The sequence below is a fragment of the Festucalex cinctus genome, chromosome 4 (genome assembly GCF_051991245.1).
Source record: "Festucalex cinctus isolate MCC-2025b chromosome 4, RoL_Fcin_1.0, whole genome shotgun sequence".
NCBI lineage: Eukaryota > Metazoa > Chordata > Actinopteri > Syngnathiformes > Syngnathidae > Festucalex > Festucalex cinctus.
The window spans coordinates 30286715-30313722 of NC_135414.1; the positions used below are offsets into that span (position 1 = coordinate 30286715).

General features: G+C 39.0%; 1 protein-coding gene and 1 long non-coding RNA gene across 6 annotated transcripts in view; one reads left to right on the plus strand and one right to left on the minus strand.

Annotated features, from left to right (window-relative positions):
* ntrk3b (neurotrophic tyrosine kinase, receptor, type 3b) overlaps positions 1–27008 on the minus strand; it is a 284546-nt gene that overhangs the window by 99103 nt on the left and 158435 nt on the right. For all 5 annotated transcript variants that reach the window (XM_077520229.1, XM_077520224.1, XM_077520227.1 and 2 more), the window contains 7 exons: positions 21093–21247; positions 19124–19266; positions 17234–17375; positions 7252–7557; positions 6184–6198; positions 3051–3106; positions 2823–2925 (listed from right to left, as the gene is read on the minus strand). In XM_077520229.1, the coding sequence (XP_077376355.1) occupies positions 2823–2925; positions 3051–3106; positions 6184–6198; positions 7252–7557; positions 17234–17375; positions 19124–19266; positions 21093–21247 (920 nt within the window). The remainder of the gene's footprint in view (positions 1–2822; positions 2926–3050; positions 3107–6183; positions 6199–7251; positions 7558–17233; positions 17376–19123; positions 19267–21092; positions 21248–27008) is intronic.
* Positions 1053–21604, plus strand: LOC144018089 (uncharacterized). Its single transcript, XR_013283331.1, has 4 exons — positions 1053–1547; positions 5139–5222; positions 19127–19260; positions 21121–21604. It is a non-coding gene; the product is annotated as an uncharacterized LOC144018089 (long non-coding RNA).

A 27008-nucleotide genomic window follows, 5' to 3' on the forward strand; every position in this document is an offset into this window, starting at 1 on the left:
TGTGTTTCTAAAGGTACTAATTGTACGTGAAAAGTAATGAAAGTATCAAATTAATTATAGACAAAATATTAACTTTTTATTGCTATACTGGGCTAAATAAGTGAAGTATCCCTTTAATAAACAATAACTGTGACCAAATCAGTATGTATTTTTGTCGACTAATGAAGACGAGAATTTTTTTAAATTTATTTAATAAAAACTGGACTAACATCTTTGGACGTTTTAGTCCATGAACAACGAGACGAAAATGATATGATTTTGTAAAATCTCGTCTCTGCTAATCGGTCACTGTGACACGGTCATGTGACCCACAGTGACACGCCCCCTTACAAATCTGCAGCTAGCGAGTGCAACATGCACAAACACATGGGACAGACAGGCGGTGGATTCACGGTGAAAGGTTAAAAAAAAAAAAAAAAAAAAAAAGAGTAAATAGTAATAGTTATAACGTAACATTAATCCAATTGGTGTAATGTTCCAACAATAATGTTAATCTCACCGCTAACTATGCTGGCTAATTTACTAGCTCATAGCATGGAGCCAGAGTAGCCACACTGTTATTGTGTGTCAAGTTTTCATCGAAACAAAACGGAAAATTTCATGTGAAATAGTTTTAGATCCAAAATCAACATAATCTGCTGACAAAAAAAAATACAGGAGTTAAATGATCGTCTTGACTAAAACTAGATGAATAAAATGATGTTTTCTTGGACTAAAATAAAGACTAAAATGCTCAATTTATAATCAACTAAAAGTGGACTAAATGAAAACCGGATGAGGTTGACTAACTGGTAAAAACAAACAAGCGTGACTGAAACTGGACTAAAAAAAATGAGACAAAATTTAAAAATGGCGGATAAAATTAACACTACAACAAGCTACATCTGAGTCAGTCACACCTGTGACATTATGACAAATTTACTCGCGCCAATTGGTCAGCCGCTCATGAAAACCAGTCGTAGGATCCCGCACACTGTGCGGCAGTTGAGTCGCGTTCTATCACATCACTATCTTGAATTACATCCAGCAGACAGCAGACGTGTTTATGCGCATCACAAGCAAACAACAGGAAGATATCAGTTCTCACTATTACATGGTTTATCTCGAACGTAAACACCGACCAGCTTGGAAAGTAGAGCCTTTTAAAAACGTCATCGTTTTTTTTTTATCTCGAGCCGAGTTCGCCAACCTGCCGCTGCAGCTCACCATCTCCTATGCATTTTCATGACCTAGCTTTCCACGCTAGTTCACAAGCTAGCTCGACAGCCTTCGAAGACGTGGATTCGCTCGAAGAGACGAACAGGAAATAAATTATTGTCACGGAGCGATTAAGACATGCTTTAGCATTCCTCATAACTCTTCCTTTGCATTTTAATTCATTTCCTGTCCACCCAGTAGCACACGGCGAGCGCACGCCGTAGCATACAAGCTCGTCTGCCGTGACGCCTCATTAGCTGCCAGGACTCATCCTTGATTGGAGCCAGCTCTGGGCCAACGTGATAATTGCCACCTCCTAAATAATTACAGCCCCAGAGTTTCTTAGCGAGGTAAGTAATGAACTAATCCCGCAAAGTAGCTCATTACGGGTAGCGTGTGGCTAATGCTACATTGCGCCACGTGGATGCGTGCTGAAAGTAAGTAACCAGTTTGCTCTGAGGTCACATTGGATGTTGGTTGAAAAAAAAAAAAAAAAGTGTTAAGAAGTACAGCAAAAGATGAAACGTTAGTGATAAGCAATTTTTATTTTGAGTAAGCAAGCTAGTTAGCTAACTCTCTCGTTTACACAACTATAGTGGCAGTCTGGCAGATGTGCCCAGGCGAGTTGCCATGAAATCAAGTTGCCATGCTAACTGGCTTAGCGAGCTAGCTAGCTAGCAACCCTCAACAACAGCAATGCTAAGGATGGCTAACACTTTCTGGTATTATCATCGATTTATACACTGATGCTAGCGGAACATCCCAACAGACAGCTCTTGCCATGCTAGCCAGCAACGCAGCAACCTGGGAAGTACACTAAGATGGGTAATTGCTAACTACTGTAGCTAAGGTAAATTAGCACTTTTGAGATTTGTACACTGATTTCGATGGTAAAGCTCCAGACGATGTCACTTTGATGGTAGGATAGCTTTCGAGGCTAGTTTTAGTTTACCAGCAAGCTCTAGATGCTGCTATTCAAAGTTGCTATGTCTCCCTCAAAAGTGATAGCGGCCAAGGTTTCCGGATTATTGAGCTAAACAGTTTGTTTAAATATTAAGGGTGGTGACTGTTGGTTATCCTATCACTTTTTAAGTAGTTAACTCATGTTTACATTGATGTTGGCTTTGATGGAAGCATAGCTTTCTATGCTACTTCGCCTGCTAGCTAACTGTCCCTTAAAAACACAGATGACAATGTAAGATGCTAATTGAAGTAGCTAAATTACTCAATCTTAGTAATTGTAGTTTAACAGCGAGTCAGCCAGCTCGTTAGACGCTATAGTCATTGACTGCTGGAAGCTAATACTAATTAGCTAACCAGATGCTGTAGCTAATGCTAATTCCCTTAGCTGCTAACTTAGAAGATGACTTGTAACAAGTCCAGGAGAAGAGCTGGCAATTTTAGGTGAGACACTATCATGATAAAGGGAAATGTAATCAAAGCTGTTGGGTTCGTTAGCTTGAATGTTACTTGAATAGCCAGTGAAGTTAATGTCGACATGCATTTAAGGACTAGTTTTGTGTGTGTGGTGGCTGCATGCTCGACCCACACAGGTCAGTGTAAGCGGGCTAAAGCTCCATCCCGTCATAGTCACAAAACGTGTTAATCCCATGCGCACGACTAACCTTTCATGCCGAACTTGGAGCGCCGTCCGTATTTGTTGATGAGCACGAAAAGGACGAGGAGGAGGACGCAAGCAAATCCCGCCAGGCCCACCGCGATCGAGACCTGTTTCCAAAGCGAGAACATTTGTTGTTAGTTTGTTGTCATGATATCGTGAGCAAAGAAAATGAGCAATAATGTCAAAAGAGAAGACGACGTGGTTGTCTTTACTTAAAAAAACAAAAACTCACCCCAAACGTGTCTTCATCCGGGCGGCCTGAATCCGAGTCTGTTGGCGCAGAAGGGACTGCAAAATAAAAAAACACAAGAAGAAGACGTTAGAACGGAGCTTGGCTTGAGATCAGATGCCAGCATGCAGGGAGCTACAGGAAGAAGACCACACATAAAACAAACCAAAAAAAAACATGTATAAGCAGAACGAAGCGGCTGCAAAATAAGATATTTTTTACATACATATTTGTAAACAGTTGGACAACAGCTACTGGACACACTTGCCGTTTTTTTACCACTACATAAACGGACACGCTTCCTTTATTTCTTTTACATCCTCTCATCATCTCTCTTCTTTCAAAATGGCCGACTGTCAAAATTGACGAGTGCGCACGCACCGACGACTCGTTTTTGACATGTGGCTTGTTTCTACGTTTCTCTCACTGGCGCACTGCGCCTGCCGTCATGAACAAACGGCGTCGTCCCACCCGAAACAGCAGGATGAGGTCAAAACGGCAGCGGCGCGTAACGGCGCGACGCAGGTGGAATGAAGTGAAGCGCTACGAGGGAGAAACTTGAGGGCCCGCGGCCAGCGCGTCACAATCGCACTCATTTGTGCTCAAGTGAATGGCGGCGCCGCTACACTGCCTGCCAGCGGTTTCGCCACCGCATTAGCATCTTCCTCATCTTCTTCGGCGGCCTGTCATTTCCGAAACGCGCTCTCCTCGCACACCTCCGCTAGAATGTTTTCAAAATAAGAAGCGCTATTTTATGAGTAGTGGAGGGGGGGGGGGGGGGGGCGGGGGGGAATTCAGGGAAATAAAGTTGCAGATATGAGAAAACAGTTTCACAGAGAAAAAATAATTTCCTGAGAATAAAATTGAACTATGAGACAAGAGATAGAGAGGGGAAATCCGGAAAGCAAAGTTCTAACGCAGAAAACTCATTACGCTACACTAAGATTGTAATATAATGCCAAAACATTGCCACGTTGATTAAAAAAAAAAAAAAGAAAATGGGAGAAAAGAAATTATTTCATCCCTAAAAAACAATTTTAACATAATAAAGTTGTGCTATGAGGAAAACAGTCTTTCAAAATAATTTCAATGTTTCAATGTTGTTAAAATAAAATGCTGTTTTAGTGGTAAAAAAAAACCCCCTGCACTTTATTACCCCTAAAACAGCATTTTATTTTAACATTTTTTATTTTTATTTTATTTTTTTTAAAGTGGTAGAAATATGACAACAAAGTTATTGAAGAAAACAGTTGCAGTTTGCACAAAAAAAAAATCTTAATTTTACTGGTGGGAAAAAAATTGTTGAAACTGTATAAAAAATAAATTAAGAAAAGAAAATTTAGTAGAAAAATTGCTATTGTGCATGTAAACACATGACATCACGGGAATTAAGTTGTAAAATAACGGGAAGATATTAAAATCTTTAAAAAAAATATATTTTTTTAAGCAAGAAAAAATATTATTTTTACAAGAACACAATTGTGACAAAAGTTGTTCTTCTACAAGGGACCAAAAAAAAAAAAAAAAAGTATTTTCAAATAACTCATTTGTTGTAGTATGAGAAAATGTAATTGCTTTCTGCTGGAAAAAATAATTTCATATTCAATATGGTATTGACATGGTTTGGCAAAAACAAACAAAAATAACAAAACGTTATTTTACGACCAAATGATATTTGCACGTAAAAACCTAATTTTAGAAGAATTCAATTGCAATAAAAGAACACAGTCATAGTTTTAACACAAAAACAAAACAAAAAAACAACAACACATAATTTCCCACAAATTAAATTCTCAATGATAAAATAAAGAGCAAACACTTTTAGCGAAAAATAAGCTATTTCAATTGTAAACATCCTAACGTAGCAAATCAACCTTAATGCGATATGAAGCTAATATGTCCAAAAAACATGAAAATTCGCAGCTCAGTAATAAAAATAAAACACAAACAACACCTATTGGACAGACTGAGGACCAGAAATGAAAATCTGTTCTACTAATAAAAACACAATCAAATGATTTCATTGGTTGTTGTTGAACTGAAAGTAAGTGCAGAAGGGTCAATCTAACCTAAACGCTTCATCCGTCACAGGCTTTAATGCGGCGTAATAATGTGCATCCGATGAGGACGGACGGCCCGGCATGGAGATGGAGATGAAGGAGCGCCGCCATGAAGGTGAGAGATCAGAACGGCCCACTTTGTTTCAGCTGTCAGCAGACGCAGCAGGGAACGACACGCACCGCGCACGCCACATTTATAACAATAATTATCCCAAAGAGCAAATTGATTCTTCGCCATGCCCGGAAAAAAGTGTATGCGTCCTCGTGAAAATGTATGCATTTGCTCGGGAGCACCCTATGAAAAGCAGAATCAGCCACCCACATCAGTCTGACCAAGACATACAGACAGTTTAAGCGGGGACAGTCCCCAGCTTTTGAGCCTGGTGTCCCGAGTCCCAGCGGATTTCGCACTTTTACGCAGATCCTATCCCGGCGTTCCGTTTTGTTCTTTGCAGTTGAGAGGCTCCATCAAAGCCTTGTGTATGCTCTAGCATGAAAAAAAAACAAACGCAAAAAAACGTATAAATACGTCTTTGGGACACTTGAAACATAAAAAAACCAAAACGTATTTACACATTATTGGGAGCAAATGAGTTAATTTGTCTTTAATGCGTCCAAAAACATGTACGAGACCCCACGTATGTATTTGATGATTGTTGTGTTACTCTTTGATTTTGTAATATTATTAGATGACTACTATCTTTTATAAAAGTTCACAGTTTTGCATTTTGAAAACAAACTTCAGATACCCAAATTGGTTCTTTAACCTGGAAATGGGTTATCAAACAAACACGACAGCGTAGAAGAAAGAAAGAACACAAACCATGGCCGCAAAATCCTTAAACAGACACAAAAAAAAAAAATACCACCACGAAAAACAGCCATCGCTTCGATAACCACAAGACGAAGTGACCAAATTTCTCCATGGTAACTGTTCTAACTGTCTGTGTGTGTGTGCGTGTCTGTATATACGCTAAAGCCACACCAACAAATAAACTAAAAGCACTACAACTACTACAACAAAAAAGAAGAAGGCTAATCTAAGCAGGTTTAAATGTGAAAATCCAAATACTCACCGAGCTCCACCACGTCTGCAAAGAAGAAAACAAAGAAAGTCACGCCGTGTGCGACAAACTTGACAAGCGGATATTATTAACCTTGCTATATTGACCATGGGGAGAAATTTGCCAGCCTTTGTGGGGGTTGGCAGCCCCCCCCCCGTCTCCGGAACAATCTACCTGCCTCAAGCTCAGCAACCTTGCGACGGCGCACTTAAAACAAAAAAAAAAGCGACCCGGCCCCAAAAGAGCGACCGGGAACTTTCTGCGCAAGTTATTTGAATTTAAAATTGTGATGGTCTGAGTGAGGTGTCAAGCTGATTTGGAGGTTTAATAAAACATGCTTATTGAAAAATGTAAATGATGCTTACAAACATCCAAAAATGACGCACGGTAATTTTACGTCTTCAATTAACCTTTACAAGCTTTTGTCATCGAACCAAACCTGTTTTTGTGAACATCGAAGCGATCGTCAATGATCTAATGGATGACATTTTGTAAGCATCGAATACATTGTTTTGTTTTGACTTGATTCTTGATTCCAAAATGCTCCTAACTGGTGCCCGTAAGAGGGAGCACATTAACCCCTATCCTGGCCTCTCTTCACTGGCTGCCCGTAAAATTTTGAGTCCATTTTAACATTCTTTTATTTGTTTTTCAATCTCTAAATGGTCTTGCCCCACCTTACCTCGTTGAGCTCTTGCGCCCTCCTCTACGCACCGGCCCTTTCTTACCTTATTCTTTACTGCATGACCGATTTCCGTTTCATGTACAGCACTTTGTATGCAGCAATGCTTGTTTTAAAGTGCTTTATAAATAAAGTTGAGCTGAGTGGATTTAAACGTTAAGTTTATTGATAACGTCATTTGTCTTTGATAATGTTTTCAATGAACCTTACGCCCACGCACCGCCGAGTGACACGGTCAAAAGTGACGGAAGCGGACAATCACGAAACGGCAGCGAAGACAAAATTTTCATTTTTAGGACAAAGTATGTTGACCTCATTCAAGAGAGACCTGAAGTTATGATTTTGTAACACGTCAAATTCCCGCTCTTTTCATCAATGACCCCAGGATTCGTACCCACCTTCGTCATCAATGCCGGGCGCCATGAGGAAGTGTCCGTACACCGTCTTGGTGACCGTCCCGAGCGAGTTGCTGGCCTCCAGGGTGTAGTTGCCGTTGTTGATGTGGGTGGGGTTCTGGAAGGTCAGGCAGCCCTCCAGGTAGTCCTGGTAGAAGTCCATCTCGGTGCGGATGTACTGGTTGTGCAGGATCTCCTTGTTCTTGTGGAACCAGCGCAGCTTCGGGTGCGGGTACCCTCGCACCGTGAACTCAATGCAGGTGTCGTGGCGCTGCTCGGGCTCGGCCAGGCGAAGGATGACCGGCGGGACTGCGGACAGGGCAGAGGAACGCACTTTGACTTGGTTCCGTCATTTTAGCTCCAAAATGCATCGCACGCACCGTTGGCAACCTCAAAATAACATTTGCCAAATGGTTGTAAGTCAAGTGGGATATTTTTGGAAGGAAAACAAACCCTAACCCACCGGTACTTGTACTTTAGCTTCTTTTAATAAGTGTGAAATGATCACATACGTTTCACAAATATTTCCTCTTGAGCAGTCCATGTAGAAAAATAATTAGCGTTTCCTCGTTTTCTGCTGGGGTTAAGTTCCAAAAAAAATACTCGCAATAAATGAAATCCGCGAAGTAGCTATCTTTATGTCTTACATTTACTATCAATGTTTTAAGGCTCTAAAACTCCTCATCACACATACTCATTGAGGCATTTACTTTTTCTCACATTTCTCGCAGAATTGCATTAAAAAAAAATAAAAAATCCGCAATACAGTGAGACCGCAAAAAGTGAACCGAATTATAGCGAGGGAACGCTACACCACAACATTCGGCCATATAGCGAATAATCTGCTATATAATTCGGATTTAAAAAATCTGTGATGCTCTGTGAAGTGTATTTGTATGAAAAAAAACACTTGTTGGCCATAAATATAAAACAATAAGTAGGGCGCTCACGTGCGTCCATGTGACCACATATTCTTACCAGCAAACTACTTTTTTCATTTAAACCCAAAACGTAGAAATACGTCTTTTAATAATTTGTCCTTTAATCCCAAAAATGTATTTATGCGTTATTTTGTTGTTGTTTTTTATGCTAGACCAGATTGCTTTGATACAGCTTCTTATCTGAAGTGGTTGCCTAAAGCAATGGTATGACAAAAAAAAGAACAGCCAGCAGGTGGCAGAGTATAAGAGATCAGCCAGGGCCATGTTGCAACAAGCTCTTTTTGCCAGAGTTTTCAACAGGTTTGTGAATAATGATGAAAACTTACTATATTCTAATATTAATTGCTGCAAAACGGAAACGGATACAAATATACCTTTTTTTCCTGATGAAAAAGGGGACTCTAATCTTTCTTTTGGTAGGTTCTATGTTTTTAAAGCAATAGAATACAATTTTTTTTAGACCTTGCAAAATCAGTCCAAATCCAGTGAACGAAGGAGTTGCTGCACTGAAAATGGCTGCGAGTGAATGAGTTAAATGAAATCTAACAAAAGTTGTAACCTTATTAATATTAAGTCGTTTTCTTCACCGTTCTGTCGATTTTGTATGTAAATCAGAACACATTCAGCCTTTATCAATCAATAACCCATGCTCACGCGGCGTCAAAGTCACAAATGACACGAAATATTTGTTAATCCATCGCCATAAATCCAAAGAAAACTTTATTTCACCCCTAAAAATCAGTCACCAAGTTTCCAAACATTCCTAAAGCTTTAGGCTGACATTGTTTGGACAAGCCCAAAAACTGCAGCAGCAGACTAAATTGAAGCTATTTTGATTTACCCGGGGGAAGAGGTGACACATTGGGAGACAGGATCGTGCGGCGCTAAGGCGGGATGACGATAGCGACAACATGTTCATGGAGGAGCTCGGCGCGGAAACCTCCCAGCTTGACATTGCATCCCCAAAATTCACAGCCATAAAAGGGGGCATATTTGGGCTAAAGTTCATCTTTAATTGCTCGTATGAAAAAATGAGTCGGCCGCCTTGGAGTGCCTGCTTACCCGTCAAGCGCGAAAGTTACAAGGGGCTTCGCGATTTACAACAAAGTTCTGCGCTACAGCGGAAATTATAGGAGAGCACAATTACTCGACGCTAAACGCGATGTGTAGTCAGAATTACTTTAAACATTTGTATGAAAAACACTTTTAGGCCTTATATGGAAAACAATAAAAATGGGATAAAAAATAAAAGTACGGCGCAAACTGAGTAATTCACTGAGTATGTAATCGGCTATAAGAAGTCATGGGGCTCTATTTTTGTGCCCAGCGCCAGTCTCGAGCAAAGTGCAGACTAATTGTGTAATTGTGCACATGGATGGAGGTTTTTTTTTTTCTTCTTTTGGTTATTTCACAGATGAGCAGTTATGAAAGTGTGCCGTTGTGGGCGTGAGCGCACTTGACTTGCTTCCTGATGGATGGATAAATGGATGGATAGATGGATGGACGGATGGATGGATGGATGGATGGATGGATAGAGGATAGATGGATGGATAGAGGATAGATAGATGGATGGATGGATGTAGCAACACTGCGCTCAAGAAAAAAAAAACTGTCACATGGGCAGACGCGTTTCATCAACAATACACCGACTGATTTGTCTTTGTAATGAGCAGGTTACATCATCAAACTATCTGGCAGACAACCTTAACTTGCAAACAAGCCATCAACAACACCAAGGAACAAAAAAAATAAATAAATCGTCACACATATGCACCAATGCACACATTAATGATACGTTCACATCACTATTTGGCAGACAGGCTTACCTGGCAAGCCATCAATCCGAAATAAAAATACTAGGCTGACATCACGCTGTATTCCTATAAAGCACGTCAACAAACACTGCTGCTCAGCTACTTGTCATTCACAAGTGCTTATTTATTATTATTGAGTGCATGTGTGTCTGGTCATTCATAATAAGCAAGGCCATTTGGGGGGGGTCAACTTCCTGCAAAGAGAGACTGCTGGCTTGCACAACTTGATTAGCTTTGCCCGGCATCCTTGGACGCTTGCAAGACGGATACCGTGCAAGAGCAACAACTCATCTTTAAGATGAATTCATAAAGTCGACAGCTCAGATTTGAGCCCCTCTTGGATGTGCTTGGCAGACTGCATGCTAACATTATGCTAATAGAGGGCACAGGCTAACAAAAGCTTTGCAATTTAGCGTAGCTCATTTAAAATGCATTGTCCAGTAAGCAGGAGGTCGCGGGTTCAAATCCCACCTCTGACTGTACGTTGTAAATGTATCCATGGGCAATTATGCTAAGTGATTACATGTATACCAACTATCTTAGTTCCAATTTTACATCTAAATGAATGGCGGGTACTGCATGCCTAGGTGGCGCTATTGCGTGAATTTTATTTAATTTTATTTAATTTTGTTAAATACTCGCCCGGCGTTACGGAGACACGCAAGCGCGTTGGTTCAAATCTCGCTTGGGAAATATTTTATTAGCATTCAGCATTCCTACGCAATTTCTGCAGAAATTTCACTTGGTCTAGTTGTAAAAAAATCATTCATTCAGTGACCAGAGATGAACTGGAAATCAAAGCCCATTTGCCATGTCTAGTTCTTGAAAAATGATCACTGAATTTTAATACCGTGCTCTGTCCATATTTGATGGGAAAGGATTACGGTCTGTGTACTTTTCGGCCATTCGTTTTTCCTTCTGAAGCAAGGACACGCAAAACGGGAAACAAACCGATTTCCGTTTTTTGTTTTGATGTATATGAACAAATAACGGGAAACGAGTCGTCTCCCGTTTTTGTTGAAATAAAAACGAAAAACGGGAAACGAGCCCTAAGCCGATGTTCTATTATGTGTTTATTTAGCACAAATCGGGAAATGAAATGTGGCCGTAAACCGTTTTTCGCAAGCTGGTTTCTCCTTGACCCGGAAGCCGTTCATCTTTTGCGGCGCGTCACAAGCTGCTGCTGCAGTGGCAGCTTGCTGCCCCCTAGTGTCTATTTCGAGGTCCCTGTTGGCGCCTATTCTTCGGGACTTCTAAATATCGGTTAAGGCTCGTTTCCCGTTTTTCGTTTTTCATTTTTATTTCGACAAAAACGGGAGACGATTCGTTTCCCGTTATTTGTTCATATAAATAAAAAAAAAAAAAACGGAAATCGGTTTGTTTCCCGTTTTCCGTGTCCTTGCTTCAGAAGGAAAAACGAATGGCCGAAAAGTACACGGACCGATTACTGTTCTGTCTCGTGTACCTGCTTCCGATTGCGGCTCATTTTGCTAAATTCTCTATCGTAGATAAACGTATGTGTAACGAAAACAAAAACAAAAAGCAAACATAAAAATCTATACTTCTTGTTGATCAGTGAAATTACCGATTTTTCAAACTTTCCATGGAAGGTGACTTGAAAATGAGTTCATCGTGTAATTTAGTGCTCACGCAACATTAGCTAGCACGGCTTTGAATAACTGTAAGAATTGATTGATACCTAAAATGAATCATGAAAAAACACCAACTGTCAGTTGGCGCGCATGGTCGCCGCCTGCGATTGTGTGCTGATGGGTCGTCAAAAGCGCACAAAAGGGGGGGGGGGGGGGGGGATGAATCTTTGGAATTTCTATCTGAAAGCTGTCATTTGGCAAAACGACTTCTTTGATGGGCGCCCGACAGCGGTGACAATTAGGCAAAAAAGTCCGTTTCGCCGACAAGTCACGGGTACGTTTGGAATCATCTTGTTGACGGGCAGTTAGCGACGATCCATTTTTTATTTATTTTATTTTTTCCTTCGGCGGAGCTGTCATGGCCGCAATCGTTCCACACAATACGAGTCGTTCCGTTAGCAACGCGACGATAACAATGCTCGTCTTTGATCGGCGAAGGCAAGTCGACGTCTCTGTGTGTTATCTGGCCGGCACGTTTCTATGGAAACGTCTGTAAATGTGGTGGAACGCTGACAGTTGTCTGGATTTGTATTTTGGTGTATTTTGGGTCACTTTTCGGACATTAACAGTATGTAATGGTTAAATAATACATTGCAATTGTAAAAATAAGTTCAACACTTAACACAATAACAGTTTCGTTTTGAATGAGGGCGTCATTTGTTTTAGTAATTTAAAAAAAGGAAAATTTATTTTACAAACCTACTTTATAAAAAAATAATAATAATTAAATGCAATGGAATTTCAAATCTTCAAATATGAAATTAGTTTGACACCAAATGTGCTCATTTTAACTTTTGTTACTTCATTTCAATTTTAAATTTTCATTTTTTTAAATTAGTATGTTAAAACAGGGCTCCTATTTTTTTAAATTATTATTTTTTAATTTATTTTACGGGTGCAAGTAGAAGATTTACACTGTAAATCAACTTGAAGTATTTTAATTCCATTTTATTTTCACTATATTATTGAAAAGTCTAATCAACGAAAAAATAGAGTACCATAATAAAATTATATGTCATTTTTCGTGTGTGTGATGCAGAAGCAATCGATGAAAATTGTTGTTGCAAAGACTCAAATTTTCGGGGCAAAATGACAACCGTCTGGAGCCCTGTAAGCATTCTTTAAATATACAAAATGATCATTGGAAATTGACGTTTGAAAATGTAGTTAAGAATTTTAGAGGTCAAGATGAGCAAAACACAAATGTGCATTTTTTAAATTTAATTCAAAAATTTGGAAAAAAAAATCTAATTAAAGCTACACATTTATTGCAATTTGACCATGTATTTAATAATTGTATTTTACAATTTTTTATTTTATTTAATTATTGAATAATTATTTTCCCCCAAAATGAATGAATTATATATATATATATATATATATATATATATATATATATATATATATATATATATATATATATATATATATATAAATAACCGAAATTCAAAATGAAACCGATCTTGAAATGATAACCGAAATTGTGCAATTCAAAATGAAACCGATCTTGAAATGAGAATTGAAGGGGGGAAAAGTCCCCCATGCGGCCATTATTCAGGAGAGTCCCACAATAAAAGCCTCCATTGTAGTTTCAATCCGCCATCTGGAAAGAGTCGTCCCCCTTTTTGAACCGCGAGATGTGACGGCCGGTAATTCGTGCCGTCAATCACGCCGTTCCCTCGTCGCAGCGCGGGGTTGGAGCTACTTTGTGACATTTGCACAGACAATGGGCTCGCACCGCCGAGGAAATGTAATTACCAGCAGAGCATGTGGTGAAAAATTAATACGCGAGTTAATTTGTGGCAACCGGCACAGAGTGTCAACATGGGAGAAGAAGAAGAAGAAACGCCTGGAGACGACACCATCCCGGCATCCGGGTGGGGGAGGACGCCCCCCTTGAGGATTGCGAGACCAGACCCGGTCCCCAAGCACACGAGCGTGTCCCAGGACCAGCTGGCGGCCATTTTTCCACCGGGTGCACTTATGTAAGAGGCGATGCGGTACCGCGTATGCACGGCCAGGATGCCGGAGGAACGTCGCCATGACAACCGCATGCTTCCACCGCAGCCGGTTTGATTTCTTCTTTTTTTTTTTTTTTTTTTTTTTTTGCCAGCGCGCTCGCAGGCTGCGGGCGACGTCCTTGTTAATTAATCAGATCCATCAGTTACACTTGCTTTGCAAAAAAAAAGCGCGCAACACCTCATTGCATCCCAAATGTACCTGCTGCAGTTGGCGCAAGGGCCGTTCGTCGCTGGAACTCATTCTCCTTCCATATTCCAGTGTCATCAAGGCAGCCATTTTGGGGCGAGGAGCGGATGGCGGCCAAATAGCCCTTGTAGGCCTTTCGCTGGATGGGATTATAATGAGGCAGCGGCAGCCATTTACACACCCACTGGTGTTTATTCACATGTACGGCTGTCCGTGTAACAGCCTGTTTGCAAAAGAAGAAAAAAAAAAAAAAGAAGAAGAGGAGGAGGAGACCGGAGTACCCGGAGAAGACCCACGCGGGCACGGGGAGAACATGCAAACCCCACCCAGGAAGGGCGGAGCCTGGACTCGAACCCGAGTCCTCAGGACTAAATAAAAAAAATAAAAATAAAAAATAAAATAAAATAAAATAAAAAAAAAAGGAACAAAAGCATCGACGTGCTTCCAAGTCAAAATTTAAGTGAGTGGTATCCAAACTACGGCCCGGGGGCCATTTGCGGCGCCGTCCATTTTTCAGTGGCCCGTGACATTATGGTGCCATTAAAGGTCATTTTAGTCAACTAAAACTAAAATATAAAAAAAAATACTGTTACCGAAATAAAATAAAAATGAAAATGCTTTTTTTTTTTTTTTAAAAAACAACAACTACATTTTATGTTTACAAAAGTACAGTCTTCCCTCGCTATAACGCGGTTCACTTTTCGCGGTCTCGCTGTATCGCGGATTTTTTTTAAAGTGCAATTTTGCATATTTTTTTACAGTAATATACCCATTTTATAAAATTTATGAAGGTTTGAACATTGTCAATGTTTGAACAAGAGAGAAATGGGAGAACATGTAAATGCCTCAATGAGAAAAGTGTATAAATTGTGCGGTCGGGGATTTTTGAGCCTTAAAACATTTAGAAGAGTTGTAAAACATAAAGCTAACTACTTTGCGGATTTCATTTATTGCGGGTATTTTTTGGAACCTAACCCCAGCGGAAAACGAGGGAACACTGTAACTACCACCCGGGATATATATTGTCTGATTCCACGTTACTTATAATATTTGCTAAATGTAACGTTTAATATCAACTTTCCCCCATTGATTTTCAATGGGACAGACATTATCACTTTCCACGCCCACTTTCATACATACAACTGATCATCATGACCAGGTTCTGATATTGCTTAGTGGCACAGTTGGTAAAGCGCTTTGTCCAGTAACACGGAGGTTAAAATTTCAGAATTTATCTCTCATTTTAAGCATTCCGCATGCATTCAAATCTTAGCTATTAGCATTCAACATTCAGCATTCCCGCGCAATTTCTCCAGCAATTGCACTTAGTCTAGTTATTATTATCCATCCATCCATCCATCCATCCATTTTCTGAGCTGCTTGCTCCTCACAAGGGTCGCGGGGGGTGCTGTAGCCTATCTCAGCTGACTATTGCCAGTAGGCCGGGTACACCGTGAACTGGTTGCCAGCCAATCACAGGGCACACAGAGACGTAACAATCATCCACGCTCACAAGCACACCTCAGACAATTCATAGCGCCCAATTAACCTGCCATGCATGTCTTTGGAATGTGGGAGGAGACCGGAGTACCCGGAGAAGACCCACGCGGGCACGGTGGAGACCATGCAAACTCCGCCCAGGAAGGCCAAACCAAACCAAAACCAAAACCAAATATATAGTGCCACTAGATGGCACTATATATTACACACAGTCCCTTTAAAACAACAGCTTACAATGAGATTTAGCATTTTCTCGCCGCTCTATTTTCAAAAATGACTTTACGTCACTTAAAAGCAAGCAAAAATAGCTGATTTCACCACTGGACATGATCAATACATGTCACTTTTGAAGCCACAACAAACATGTATTGATCAACCGGCTGTTAATGTGGTCTTTGGATCACATCTTCCGATCGAGCAGCCCAACGACATGGATTTAGGCTAATGGATCAACATGATGCGTACATATTTGTCATTTTCAAAAAAGTAAAAAAAAAAGAAAAAAAAAAAAGTCTTCCCTCAGGCCTCATAAAACATCTCTTTCCACATGAGTGGAAATCACATTGGCAAGCTGTCCTCAACCTATATGGAAAAAAATATCAGGCCTCCGGTTTGAAAGATACGATACACATAGTGAAGAAAAGAAGTCAATAAATGGGGTTTAAGCCCCGGTCAGCCATGCACACACTTGTTAGCAGCGATTGGCCATCAAAGCCCGTCGACATTCTTTTTCACGATAAGCGTTGAGACGAGGCGTCGCGACACGACAGTGGCGCTTGTGCATTCATTAGTTGCCGTAATGACACACTCCATTGGGACTCACGTCGCTCTCGCTATATTTAACCCTCGCTAAGATGCTCTCATTCCAGCTCAGCAGCGCGTCTCGATGACTCGGTCGGCACAAGAGGAAGGAAATTCAAGGAAGGTCCTCAAAACCATCATACAACTTTGATGGCATCAGTTTAAAAAATAAATAAATAAATAAAAAATAAAAACCTTACACCAGCGTTTAGCGTTGCTCATACGTCTTCTGTCTGGAGATAATTTCAAAGTATGCACTTTGGATTGCCAAAATGGCTGCTTCAAACCCAAATTTTGGACTTCCGGTTCAGTTCTCAGCATTTCATTTATTGACAGATTTTTTTTGTGTGTCAAACTTGTATCAAGGGCTCTTTTTTTTTATTTTTTTTTTTATTTTATTTTTTTTAAAATAGAACTTACCCTTTTTTTTTATGAAGGACCAAAACTGTCAAAATTCAAAATGACTAAATAAATAAATAAATGACTAAAAGTGAAAATAAAAATGGATATAAAAAATATTATTCCAAAAAATATATATATAAATAGAAATAAAAAGAGCAATATCTATCTATCTATCTATCTATATGTAAATACATTTGTATTTAATTTTTGAATTATATATATTTTTTATATAATAGAACTTTTTATGGAGGACCAAAACTGCCAAAATTCAAAATAAAGTAAATGAATAAAATAAATAAATAAATGATTAAAAGTGAAAATAAAAATGGATATCAAAAATATAATTCCAAAAAAATAAATATAAATGGAAATAAAAAGAGCAATATATATATACACATAGTTAAAAAAAAACATTATTATTGTATAACATATTATTTTATTGTCTATGAAATTTCTGACCATTTATATGGTTAAAGAAATGAGCATGTCATATTGACCCGGGTACATTTTCTGTGTAACAAAGCGCCAAATGCAACAGTGGCAATGTCAGAATGTCAAATAAACACATTAGAGGTTTGAGCTTCGCCAGCGTAATAATTGACATTCAAGCAACCCAAAAGAAGAGAAAAAAACAAAAAACAAACCAAAGAAAGAAGCCTGGACTCACACTGCACGTTGAGCTGGATGGACGAGTTGGTCATGCCCACCACGTTCTCGGCGATGCACGTCAGCTGGAAGTTGTTGTCGTCGCGGCTGATGTTGAACAGCGTCAGGTTGATGGAGTGGATGTCGGGCCAGTAGACGTTGGACTTGAATATGCGAATTGAAAAACAAAACAAACGGGGAGTCCTTTAAACATGTCATTAATACAAAATTGCTGCAATTGACTCTCCGGCGTCTACTAATAGCTGTACAAGGATCGGGGAGGGGGGGGGGGGTGCTGGAGCCTATCCCAGCTGGCTTCGGGCAGTAGTTGGGGCACACCCTGAACTGGTTGCCAGCCAATCACAGGGCACACACAGATAAACAACCATCCACAGACACAAACACTTTACGAGTACATATTAAATTGTAAATATAGTTGAGCATCGTTGTAAAACACTATTATGTTTATTGTATATACTGTGATTTTATTGTTTATTGAGTTAAGCGATATCAGTGGCTTAGGCTGGAGGTGGCAAGCAAATTAGGTGGAGGTGGCCGCCTCTGAATTTTGTACGCAGGAAAAACCCTGGTCAGTCCATCGAAATCAAAAAACCAAATCGAACCATTCTTCTCCCTTGCGACTGTTTAACCTTTTTAACCAGCAAAGTTGGCGTCTGGGTTTGGGCATCGCCAAATAAAAGTGGTCAGGGGCCCTCGCGGGCGTGAGACGAGGGGTCCCTTAGGCTTTCGCTAACCTCATGCTAATTAACCGGAGAGCTCTAATTAATGAGCATGAGCGCTGCTCACTTAGCTGATCCTCTGTGGGTGTGTGTTTATACAGGACTTTTTTAAAGGCATTAGTCAAGGGGGCGGAGAACCATTTTTTTTTTTTTTTCCCCCCTCCCAAGCGTGCCCGCCCTTGAACTACTCCGGTGAAATAAATACTGTATAGCAGGGGTGTCAAACATAAGGCCCGCGGCCCGGATCAGGCCCGCAAAGGGGTTTAATCCGGCCCGCGAGATGATTTTATCAAGTGAAAAAATAATAATAATTGTAATGTCCACAATCAAAATACCGGTATATAAATTGTGTAACTTCACAAGCAGTCCTCAGATGAGCATCACAACTTGTACGGGGGAATCGTCGTCCTGGATGTCATTATTTGACACACAACTTAAAGTTACGGTTTGTTGAATTATTATTGTTATTCTTTTAAATTATAGACCGACAAACGTGTTAAATACGACGCAAATCCAATTAATGGTAACACAAATCGATATGACAAGGATTAGTGTCCTTATAACGTCATTAACTGCGCCACGCAATGCATTCTGGGAAGAATATATATGCAAAGCATGTGATTTAACACGTCCAGAACTCAGTGTTGCCGCGTTCCATTTGTATTTGTATTATTTTTTTGGAGCAATATGATTACAGTTGAGCTCCGTCAATCTAGGGCTGGCACATATATAGTGAAAATCTGCGCATAATTGACGGTAATCACTCATTTGCTCCCAATAACGTGTAAATACGTTTTTTTTTAGGTTTTAAGTGTCCCAAAGACGTATTTATACGTTTTTTGTTTATTGTTTTTTTTATGCTTAAGCATACAGAAGGCTTTGATGCAGCCTCTCAACTGCAAAAACGGTTGCAGAAATGGTAGTTATTACACAAACGGCCAGCAGGTGGCAGCAGAGCAAAGGAGATCAACCAGGCCCATGTTGAAAAAAGCTAAATTACTCACAATTCTAAATCGATTTGTGAAAACGGATGAAACTTAGCTCTCTTCTAATGCTAATTGCTGCAAAACGGAAACAGATAGAAACATACTTTTTTTTTTCCTGATGAAAGAGGAGACTTTAATCTTTCTTTTGATAGGTTCCATGTTTTTATAGCAATAGAGTGTGTGTACCAGGTGCGTGTTGATGGAGTTCAGGCCGTTGACGGTCCAGTCCACTTCAGGCAGGGGCGATCCGGATCCATTACAGCTCACCGTCACATTGTCGCCTTCCATCACCAGCACGCTGCTGTGGCTCACGCTCATCTCTGGCAAGTCTACACACGCACACGCACGTTCCTATAAATACACGCCCGTCGCCGCCTCTGTTGACGCGTTGTTTTTTTTTCTCACTGAATCAATTATTCCCCTCTTGTTAATGAAAAAAAACCAAAACAAACCGAGCACAATGGCGGCGCGCCAACGCTCGTCGATGAGTCACTTTTGACGTCACGCCCGCCTTTGACTCCATCCGAGCGACATCATGCTCGTACACTCGCGCCGCTTTGCTCGGTCGCTTTTTCACACGTGGGCTTTATTGTGTTGTCAAGTTATTTGAAGCTATTTTTTATTTTTTTTTTAGCTTTCAAAGCCGCCGTCCACCTTGAGCTGTTAAGAGATCAATCGCTCCATACATATACATTAGTGATAGACCGATATGTTTTTTTTTTGGTTTTTTTTCAAGGTACTGATATTATACTGATATTCGTAGTCAAGGAGGCCGATAACCGATATTTCAAGCCAATATTCATTTGCAGTAAAACAGGAAAAAAAAAAATTCTTTTAAACTACACGACTGTCTCAGAAAATTATTATTTTCCGTAATGCAATTAAATAAGCAAAAATGTCATACGTTCTGGATTCATTGCAAATCAACTGAAATATTGCATATTATATACAAATATATATATATATATATATATATATATATATATATATATATATAAATATATATAAATATAAATATTGAAATATTTTATTATTTGTGATATTGCTGATTATGGCTTACAGCTTAAGAAAACTCAAATATCCTATCTCAAAATATTAGAATATTTCCTCAGGCCAAGTTAAAAAAAAAAAAAAAAAAAAAAAAAAGGCATAATCAGCAATATTAAAACAGTAAATGGCTTGCAATATTTCAGTTGATTTGTAATGAATCCAGAATGGATGGCATTTTTGCTTATTTAATTGCACTACAGAAAATAATGGACTTTATCACAATATTCTAATTTTCTGAGACAGTCCTGTATATTTCCATGTTTGTTTAAAAAAATGCTAAAAAAAAAAAAAAAAAAAATGCAGCCCTTCCAGGGTCATTAGCATGTGTTAGTTAAGCTATATTAAAAAAAATAAATAAAAAACAAGTAAATAGACCCCAAAAGATTTCTACTGTAAATGAAGTTTTCTAAAATTTCAACATAGTTTTTTCAATAAAAGTGTAGGTGGTTCCTATTTTTTTATAAAGTGGAAATTTAAATAGATCCATAAATGAAAAGTTCTCGTATCTCACTGAGTGACAAATGCATGCGAATGTATCTAATTTTTTTTTTTTTTTTTTTTTTTTTTTTTAGGGTTCATAAAACATTTCAAAAGATCATTGCCGTGAAAAATTGTGTGAATATGTTCCAAATGTTGTTTGACTGTGAACGTCTTACAACACAAAATTCGCTACGTTCGCAAGTATTCACCGCTCAGTCAGATACCGGCTTTAGTGGCCTTCAGATTCAAAATGGCCGACGCCGATATTTGTCAAAATGGCAAATGTCGGCACCGATAATCTGTCTATCCCTAATATACATACAGTCGACTCGAAACAGTCGGAATGGGACGAAAACGGCAATATTGTGATGTTGTGATATTAAAATTGTCGCAATATTGGCGTCGTCATTCGCGATATAACGATAACGGTAAAACTAAAAGCAGTCTTATTTTAGTTAAACGTAGAGGATACGTTTTCTTTCATCAGTGACGACAGAAAACAGTGAATAATTACTGAGGATATGCTGAAATCAGAAGATTTGGACAATTTTAAATACATAAAAAAATAAATAAATACCTCCAAACGATGACTGCATGATGAAAATAGTCCAAGTAATGTTCTCACCGCAGTTTTGTATGTACATGTTGTGCAGCCTCATCTTGGAGGCTCCCCTCCTGCAGTAGAGCTGCTGCGTGTGCAGGTTGGCCTCGCCTCGCTCCTGCCACAGCTGGATCCAGCGGATGTTGCAGCCGCAGTCAAACACCACGCCGTCCAGTCGCCTGACGCCGGGACACACGCACACACACACACACACATACGGACCTTTTTTTTTTTTAAAAGGAACAAGACGATTGAAACCGTACGCATATTTTTTTTCTGGTCGCAACAGAGACGACTGTGCAGCCGTTAACCTTTAAATGTAATAACTTGTGGAAAGTGTACGCAGGCGCTCACATTTAAGAGCGTCGTTGCGTCGGCAACTTTCTTGACTCGGGTCCTCTTAAAATACTTCCTAAAAGTGGAGCATGACTGAGAAATATGAACTATGTACTTGTGACTGAATTCAACTCTTTTATTTTCATCTGAATGGAAAGCAGAACGTGAAAAAAATAAATAAATATGTGTAGGGCAGAGAATCGAATATGTACGAATTGTATGAAAAACACGACGAAACGCCAGCACTACTATCAGCAGTGAAATGAAACACGATTAATTCATTTCTCCCAATAACGTGTAAATACGTTTTTTTTTATGCTCTAAGTGTCCCAAAGACGTATTTATACGTTTTTGTTTTTTTGTTTTTTTTTACACTAGAGCATTCAGAAGGCTTTGATGCAGCCTCTTAACTGCAAAGTACGGTTGCAGAAATGGTAGTTATTACACAAACGGCCAGCAGGTGGCAGCAGAGTATAAGAGATCAACCAGGGCCATGTAGAAAAAAAGCTCAATTACTTACAATTTTAAATAGATTTGTGAAAACTGATGAAACTTTGCTGTATTCTAATGCTGATTTCTGCAAAACGGAAACCGATAGAAACATACTTTTTTTTTTCCCCAGATGAAAGAGGAGACTTTAATCTTTCTTTTGATAGGTTCCATGCTTTTATAGCAATAGAACACAATATTCTGTGGGCCATGCAAAATCAGTCAAAATCCAGTAAAACAGCCGGGAGCGAACGGGATTGCGCAATGTGAAAATGGCGGCGAGTGAATGAGTTAATTGACGGCAATCTTATGTGCAAATGTGAACAGTCAGCATCTGTGTATGTACTGTACAAACAAAATGACTCAGGAGTGAAATTGAAATTGACTCCACATTATGAGTAATGTATGAATGCAAAACACATGAAGAACTGTGTGTTGTAAAGTCAACACTTTTCCAAACCGTTTTGGATGTTTCCCCACACGGAATTGTCAAACTTTGAGCATCAGGTGTTGTTTTTTAAACGTAATGTTCCAAGCCGCAACGTTATGACACGGCAGTCCTCCGAGGGCAATTATTACAGCGGTTTGGTGCACCAACAGCAATAATGATGACAAAGAAGCCTTTCACGGGCGCTCGTCTGTTAGGAATTGATGCCCCCCCCCCCCACCCCACGGTTATTTCCCGAATGAATGACAATCCACATTCACTCAAGTGCCCCGGCCAAACTACCTGTCACACACACAGCAGACTGCGGAGTCAATCCACGGAATGCTGACGAGATGGAAGCTTGGCGCGGCGGACCGCGACCTTCACAAGTCTCCGGTTCGCTTCGGCGGACAAACTAACTCGCAAAATGTGGACAAGACTCGCAAACTGACTCGTGAAGGAAAGAAGATTTTCATGGCTAGGGAGTCAACTTCATTTTTTTATGGGTCACATACACATTTAGAGTCAAAACATATTTGTCCATTCAAGGTTGTTATGGTTTTGGATTTTCCATTTTAGTTGGTTTTTATTTTTATTTATTTATTTATGTATTATTTATTTTTTTATTGAACTAGTTTTAATTAGTTTTACAGGGTGGTTCTGATTTTTTTTTTTTTTTTTTTAGTTATTTAAAAATGCTTAGTTTTTTTGTTGTTATTTCTTTTAATTGAAGTAGTTTTATTTAGTTTTATAGGGTGGTTCTGATTTATTTATTTTTTTAGTTATTTAAAATGCTTAGTTTTAGTTTTTTTTTTTTTAATTGAACTAGTTTTAGTTTTATATGGTGGTTCTGATTTTTTTTTTTTTAGTTATTTAAAAATGCTTAGTTTTAGTTTTTTTTTTTTTTTTTTAAATATATACCATGCAGGAAAACTAAAAAATTAACACATTTCTTACTAGTGTTGCATTTCAGCTGAGTGAAAAATGAAAAAAAATAAAATAAAACAAATAAATCAGGCGAGAGCGACATCATCTGAAAGTGCTTTTGACGTCACTTCTGTGTGACGCACTTTCAAACGTCTTTATTCGGGTTAATATTGAAATAAATATACTTAAAAATCACATTTAAAATCATCCCCACAGGCTCATGCATCAAATTAACCATAAGGCTTAATATGAATATAAATAAGAATGTGGCAAAACCAAAGACGAAAGCAATGACATTTTCACGATAATTATAGTTATTTTTCGTTACTTTTGCAAACAAAAAAATGTAGCTTTGGTTAGTTTTTTTTTTTTTTTTTTTTAAAAGCATTTTCGTTTTTTGTTAATATTTTTTTTAATCAAATCAAATCAAACTTTATTTATATAGCACCTTTCATACATTCAAATGCAACTCAAAGTGCTGAACAATTGAAACATCCATACAATAAAAAATAAATAAATAAATAAAAATAAATAAAAAAAAGAAAAGCCACCCCTCGCCCCCATATCCCCACGGAAACCACAACATGGCGGGGCACACAAGAACCCTGTTTGGAAAGGCAGGAATGTTAGTTTTAGTTATTTTTTTCTCGTTAGTTTTCGTGAACTAAAATAACCTTGGTCCATTCGTATACAACTCAAATTGAAAAATAAACTTAAGTCTGCCCATAACATGCATGCGTATACACGCAGTTTTACATCCACATAAGGCAAATATGTCTGGCCATCGAAATGCACATTCAATTCAATTACCGGTAGAAATCCGTCTGTCTGTCTGTACCTGCCATCCAAAGTGTAACGTGTTCTCCGGCACGTGATGTGAGCGGTCTGACACTTTCCCCATGCCAAAAAGTTCAAAGTTCAGGTGTTCCCGACCATCCGTCTCGGGCTCCATTAAGCAAGGCAGGCGGGTGTCATCAGACTCCTCCCTGCATACATTTCACCGCATTCCGCTTTTTCCTACCGGCAATTTCCCCCAGCAGCGATTGGCCAATTTTGTCAGGATGAACGTCCGTCCATCCAAATGTCCTTGTCAATAAGCGACCGCGAGAACGCATGAATAATGGATGCCATGTTTATATACGGTCTATATGAAGTGATGAGAATAAGATTCCCGCAAGTGAGATCTCACTGAAACCTTCTCATACTGATGAACTCTCGGAAATGACCTCCTTCAAGGAAGATCAGTTTTTGTTAGTTTGGAAGTTTTGCGCCAAAACGACGGAACCAAATTCTCACGTATATTAAGTGGAAAAAGGGCGGAGCTTACAGATCGAGCCGTTTCAAACGGACGCCGCGGTGCAATTGCAGTTAATGCGGAAGAAGTACTTGTACAGAGGTACACAAATCTCCTCAAATGTAATGAGCAGGAGTTGAAAAAGTCCAATAAACATTTATTACACCTTCAAAGAAACAATCAAAACCTTTACGATGGCTTGTAATGTTTGCTGTGGAGGTAAAAGTGAAAGCGCGCAGCTCGTTTGTGTTGTTAGAATATAAATTAGATTAAAACGGGATCCTCGCCATTCAGTTCAAATTGAGTTTCTTACTCGCGATATTAAACTAGGCGATGTGATTGCACTATCGGTGGTGATTGGCTGACGTCCCGACCAGGGTTATTATAGTTTTGTTTTTGTTTTTTTAAATTTTTTCATTTTAGTTAGTTTTGAGTTTTGTTTTGTTTTTTATTTGGTTAGTTTTGATTAGTTTTCAGGGTGGTTTTGTTAGTTTTTATTAGTTTTAGTTATTCAACTCATTTGCTCCCAAAAATGCCAAAGACGTAATTATACGTTTTTTTTGTTTTTTGTTTGTTTGTTTACGCAGAGCATACAGAAGTCTTTGATGCAGCCTCTCAACTGCAAAGAACGGATGAAGAAATGGTGGTTATTACACAAACAGCCAGCAGGTGGCAGCAGAGTAAAGGAGATCAACCTGGATCATGTTTTAAAAAATAAAAAATAAAATAAAATAATCAATTACTCACAATTCTAAAGAGATTTGTGAATAATGAGTCAACTTAGCGAAATTCTCACGCCAATTGATGGAAAATGGAAACAGATTGAAATTTACGTTTTCTTCCTGATGAAATAAGACATTTTTCTTTTGGTAGGGTTCCATGTTTTTATAGCAATAGAACACAATATTCTGTGGGCCTTGCAAAATCAATCAAAATCCAGTAAAACAGTGAAGGGGGTTGCTTCTGTGAAAATGGATGGGAGTGAATGAGTGAATAAATGCTTAGTTCTAGTTTAGTTTTATTTTTTTGTGTATTACATGTGCGCACTATTAAAAAAAAAAACACCATGGAAGTAACGTCATTTGAAGGTGCTTTTCTATTGGCTGCTGCTCGATGACATCACTTCTATGTGACACACTTTCAAACTTATTCCGGTTAATATCAAAACAAATCAACATAAAATCACATTTCAAATCATCCCCAAAGGCTCATGCATTAAATTAATTACCAAAGACAAAAACAAAGGACATTTTTGCTATCATTATAGTTAGAGTTCATTTTCGTTTTTTGTTTTAATTATATTTCGTTTATGATTTTTTTTTTTTTTAGTTGTAGTTATTTTGTTAGTTTTAATTAACTAAAATAACCTTGGTAGTTTGCAATGAATATATTATTAATGGAATTAACATATTACTAATAGTTTTTTTCGTTAGTTTTAGTGAACTAAAATAACCTTGGGAGATCATTCGGGTCCCGTGAAGGGCTGAAATATGTTTCAAAATATGCTGATTGTCGTGCATCCTGTCACAACACTCATCGTCACGATGCGTCAATCGCAAACTATCCGTTTCTCTTTCAAGTGACCAACAGGAGCTACCCCCTTTCTTTTTTCTTTTTTTCTTTTTTTTAAGTCCCGTGCGATTGGCCAGTCGGTGCAACCACACTAACGCAGGAGGCTGAAGCGTGAGGAGGAGAAAATGTAACACATTTTTACGTTATTAGACAGTTCAAGGCAGACTGCAGACTTTGTGAAATTACAATTTCACATCGGCCAGGCTCCACAAACTGCCCGCAAATGAAGGCGTGTGCGTACTGTTCACCCCGTTGCTTTGGTCGAGATCAAACGACAAGCAAGGGATACGTATCATCGCGTATGTTTATTTTATTTTTTCTTTTAAATTAGTCCAGTAAATCATTTTTACATGCAATTTGGTCATAATGAATTGAAGCAACAAGAAATGGAGACGGAACCTCAAAGAAGCGGCACTCGGCCGGAATTGCCATCGCTAACACGTTGGGGCCGCGTGGATTTCATGTCAATTGGACGCAGTGTGGCGGCCGGTGCCAATATTTTTGACTGGAGTTTTGCGTTTCATGGCAAATCGTCAAACTTTTGCCGCCGAGCTCTGCCCACACCTTATGTTGAAAACTCAACTTTCACATCGCCCATCTGTCTCGGATACAAAGTTCAAATTTGACAGCAATCTAACAAAAAAAAAAAAAATGGCGAGAAGGAGTTTGATTTTGCGGAAGCACTGGAAATGAGCAAAACGGCAATTAACTCATTCACTCGCCGACATTTTCACATTTCGCAATCCCGTTCGCTCCCGGCTGTTTTACTGGATTTTGACTGATTTTGAAGGCCCACAGAATATTGTGTTCTATTGCTATAAAAACATGGAACCTACCAAAAGAAAGATTAAAGTCTCTTCTTTCATCAGGAAAAAAAAGTATGTTTCTATCTGTT